This window comes from Ceratotherium simum, chromosome 3 (genome assembly GCF_057802395.1).
Source record: "Ceratotherium simum simum isolate JZ-2026a chromosome 3, ASM5780239v1, whole genome shotgun sequence".
NCBI classification, from domain to species: domain Eukaryota; kingdom Metazoa; phylum Chordata; class Mammalia; order Perissodactyla; family Rhinocerotidae; genus Ceratotherium; species Ceratotherium simum.
The window spans coordinates 29,688,717-29,693,137 of NC_141902.1; the positions used below are offsets into that span (position 1 = coordinate 29,688,717).

Here is a 4,421-nt window from a genome sequence, read left to right on the forward strand (position 1 = left end):
TTCAGCGCAGGAGAATTTGCAAGTTAATGTCAAAACATTAATGTGCAAGTGACAGAAATGGCTGAGAGTATACAGATGGGAGAGCACTTAGGTAAGCGGTCAGGAAAAATATCTATAAATCCTTGAGAGGCAAAACAAAACAAAATAAAAAAGTCTAAAAATGGAGTAAGAAGAAATGTAATCCTATTTACCTCCATCTAAAATATTCATAATTTTTTTCTCTTCTTATATAATCATTCTCCTGATGACCATAATGTTTCCATATTCACGTTTGTTCTTATCTAATTAAATGATTTCTAACTCTAAGATGTGTAACCAAAAGAAAAAACTAGCAAGATGAATAGAAAATCTACTTTTGTACCACTGATTCTGATTTTTCATCGTTTTCTATCCTCAGGTGATTTAAACATCAGCTCCTCTGCTCAAGTCCATGGATGGACTAAATGATTCTGTGGTTTCTGAGTTTTTGTTGCTGGGACTCTCCAGTTCTTGGGAAACTAAAGTTTTTCTCGTGTTGATATTCTCCTTGACCTACTTAGGGATAATCCTTGGAAATCTCTTTATTGTGTTTTTGGTAATTTTTGATTCTCACTTACATTCTCCTATGTACTTCCTGCTCACCAACCTATCTTTCATTGATGTGGGAGTTGCTTCTACGACAGTCCCCAAGATGATTACAGACCTTCTAAATGAATACAAAATCATTTCTTTCCAAGATTGTATGACACAGATATGCTTCATACACATCATGGGAGGAGTTGAGATGGTGTTACTCATAGCCATGGCATTTGACAGATACACGGCAATCTGTAAGCCTCTTCACTACTTGAAAATCATGAACCCTAAAATATGTGTTTCATTTGTAATCACTGGCTGGGTAACTGGATTTATCCATGCTATGTCTCAGTTTGCTTTCATTATAAACTTGCCTTTTTGTGGACCTAATAAAATAGATAGCTTTTATTGTGACTTTCCCAGGATCATAAAACTTGCATGCACAGATGGAGCCAAGTTTGAGTTTATTGTTGCTGCCAACAGTGGCTTTATGAGCTTGGGCACCTTCTTCCTGCTAATCCTTTCCTACATCTTCATTTTGGTCACTGTCTGGAAACGTTCTTCAGGAGACTTATCCAAGGCTTTTGTCACTTTGTCAGCTCACATCACTGTAGTGGTTCTTTTTTTTACTCCATGCATTTTTCTCTATGTATGGCCTTTCCCCACATCATCAATTGATAAATACCTGTTCATTGCCGACTTTGCTATCACCCCCATCTTAAATCCCATCATCTATGCATTAAGGAACAAAGATATAAAGGTAGCCATAAAAAGATTGAGTAAACGGGGACATTATGTCAGATTTTGCTGACTTGATCTGACTTTGGAACTCTAAAACTGTACATTCATCATCCTTTTGGATATCTCCACTTAGGCATCTGACATTGAAAATAGAACTTATATATCACCTACCTCATTGAACAAAATTCTCTATTTCTTTAGAGCATTTACTCATTACCTTTGCTACAATGGGAAATGTGAATATTGCATGTAAGCATATTATTTTATTTATAATTTTAGCAGATAGAAGCAATATCTAATAAATAACATTTTATGATAGAAATTATGATCATTTTGACAATAAGAAAGGTATAATAAAGCTCCTTTTGCTTCTCATAAAGTTTTCAAATAAACTGCAAACTTGCTTTTGTGAATGTGAGGAATCATCCCATCAAATGGTATATATGTAGTGCTAGTATCTCTACTTAATTGCTTAGATTACTTTCCCTCAGAAGACCCAAAGACAGAATATGATTGCAGGTAGTTTATTTGGAAGCTTTTTTTTTGAAGCATTCGTAAGGGAATGGGAAATGATACTGAGAAGGGAAGGGTGCTTATGTTCGTAAACATAACTGAAGTGCAAGCCTACTGTGGTCCTCTGGAAGACTCTATAGATTCTGTGACTTAGAATTGTCCCAAATGAAGGGCAAGTTATTTGGAGTATTTCTTCATTTTTAGAGGGTGCATTAACTCCTCGGCATGTCCAGCCTTTCCCACAGCAAATAATGTGCATCCATGTTGGGAAGTCAGAGATAAACAATAAGACAGACTTTCTGGTGTTGACAGTAAAGAACCATCTCCAAGAAGGCAAACTTGAAAGCAGTCTCCAATATTGTTTTGTTACTTAGAGAAGTGCTAACTAAACTTTTTACTCTAATGGACACAATAACTGGTAAGTGAGCACAGAGAATTCTGTGATATAAAATATTTCTCTGCTTTCCAAAATAAAGTAAGGTTTTTCTCACCACTACAAAATAATCAAATAAACTAAAAGGCATTCTAAGATTCTATTTTACTTCCATCTCTAGAATCATTATAATTGAATTCACTTTGTCTCTTTGGCTCTGATTTTGAGAATAGGCATACACTCACATGGAGCTCTCAATTTGGGGAAACTGAGAAACTAAGAGGTCCCAAGGAACACAGCATGGATAATCTGCCTATGAGCATTGCTCTATCCACAACACAGAGCTCTAAAATTTCCCACCCCAGAAGCTACTCTCCATAGTAAATATATTCCACACTGAGGATAACACTAGCCCATAAACACTTATCCAAACAGAAAGTATATTCTCTGTTGCTTTGCGTTCTAACTGTCTTTCAGGCCCCAGTTAGAATTTGGAATCAGCTATATACTTGAAGAAGAAGCTGATCACAGAATACGATGTTTCTAAGATGTGAAATACCTTATACTCTATAATAAATTCTTAATTTTTCCCTTACTTCTCTTCCTCTCTCACATTTAAACCAAAATTCTTGGTATTTCAATAGCAACTTTCCATATAACCAACTGAGATTTTCTGGAAGTTTTGTAAAGTTACAGAAACATCTAGGGTTTCTTCTCAGCTAATCCTGAAACTTCTGGACTCTCCAGAGCAAAGGACCATCCTGCTCCAAAAGGGAGGCTTTCTATACAGTTTTAGACCTCCCTTGATATTTAGATTCAGGAAGGACTGTTCTCACTTCACGATCCATAATTGCCCTATAGTAAGAGATGGCCCTGGGCAGAGATGTATAATGTTAATAACAGAAGTTTCCAAACAGGAAGTTTGTTGCTAATGGTATTGGTTGCTAACAGTTTATGTCAGGAAGAAATTGAATGAACCATATGGACAGATCCTCCAGAATGCTATGAAAATCAGTTATTTTCCATGGAAATAGAATTAAGCTTTTACAACTTAACGGGATCAGAATGGCACCATGGAAGTCGGAGTCAGAGGACCTTGCTTGTGCACCCCAGTGATGCTGCTTCCCAGCTCTGTGACTTCTTGCAAGAGACCCTGAGATACAACCTCTCAACATAAGATTGATTCATGGATTGTTTATGAAGATTAGGTCACACAATGTGAATGGAAGCTCCTGGCATGTGAAATATATTCACGTTCTCCTTCCCTGATTTTTCTTTTTGATATCCACATTTTTTTTCTTTTTGTGAGGAAGATCAGCCCTGAGCTAACATCCATGCTAGTGCTCATCTTTTAGCTGAGGAAGACTGGCCCTAAGCTAACATCCGTGCCGATCTTCCTTTACTTTATGTGGGACACCGCCACAGCACAGCCTGACAAGCGGTGCATCAGTGCACACCCAGGATCCGATCCCAGGCCGCCAGCAGCGGAGCACATGCACTTAACCACTACGCCATGGGGCCTCCCTGATATCCACATATTTTTACTCCCTCTCTAAGGAGAATTCTGTCTTGAATATTTGAAGATAAAAATATAAACTCTTGGAACCTACAGATCTGTTTCTCCAAACTGAAATATCCTGTGGTTTTGTTTTTTTTTATTTTTGGTGAGGGAGATTCACCCTGAGCTAACATCCGTTGACAACGTTCCTTTGTTTTTTCGCTTGAGAAAGATTAGCCCTGAGCTAACATCCGTGCCAGTCTTCCTCTATTTTGTATGTGGGATGCCTCCACAGCATGGCTAATTAGTGGAGGAGGTCCACACCCAGGATCCAAACCCACAAACCCCAGCCACCAAGGTGGAGGGCACAGAACTTTAACCACTTGGCCATGGGGCTAGCAGTCTTGTCCGTTTTAAAATTAATTACAAAAGTATTCTTTATCTGGCTATTAATATGAATCAATTTTATAGTATTATTAATACTCAGTCATTTGTAAATCAACACAAAATATTAGCAATACTTTTCAAGGAATGTAGTAAGAGGAGAAAGCAGGCTTGGGCTTTGGTATCATCCGTAGCACTCAGGATCTCCTTCATCTGAAGTGTCCAGGAGTGGATAGGCTATGCCCTATGCAAATGTTCAAATCAATTATTTTGACTTCACTAGAGAAAATCAGATCCTTCCAACGTCTGATATTTTCTAATTCCAGTCTCATTTTCCAAAATTGTCACCTGCTGACA

The 4,421-nt window shown here is 37.7% G+C and overlaps 1 protein-coding gene across 1 annotated transcript; it reads left to right on the forward strand.

The window, feature by feature from the left end:
- Positions 1-430: 430 nt before the first annotated feature.
- Positions 431-1,366, forward strand: LOC101390711 (olfactory receptor 4F21-like). Its single transcript, XM_004421968.1, has one exon. It carries the CDS (start codon positions 431-433, stop codon positions 1,364-1,366), a length of 936 nt encoding a protein of 311 aa, XP_004422025.1.
- The last annotated feature ends 3,055 nt before the right edge of the window (positions 1,367-4,421 follow it).

Coding starts and splice junctions, on each gene's coding strand:
- LOC101390711 (XM_004421968.1), top strand. CDS start 431: ATGGATGGACTAAATGATTCTGTGGTTTCTGAGTTTTTGTTGCTGGGA.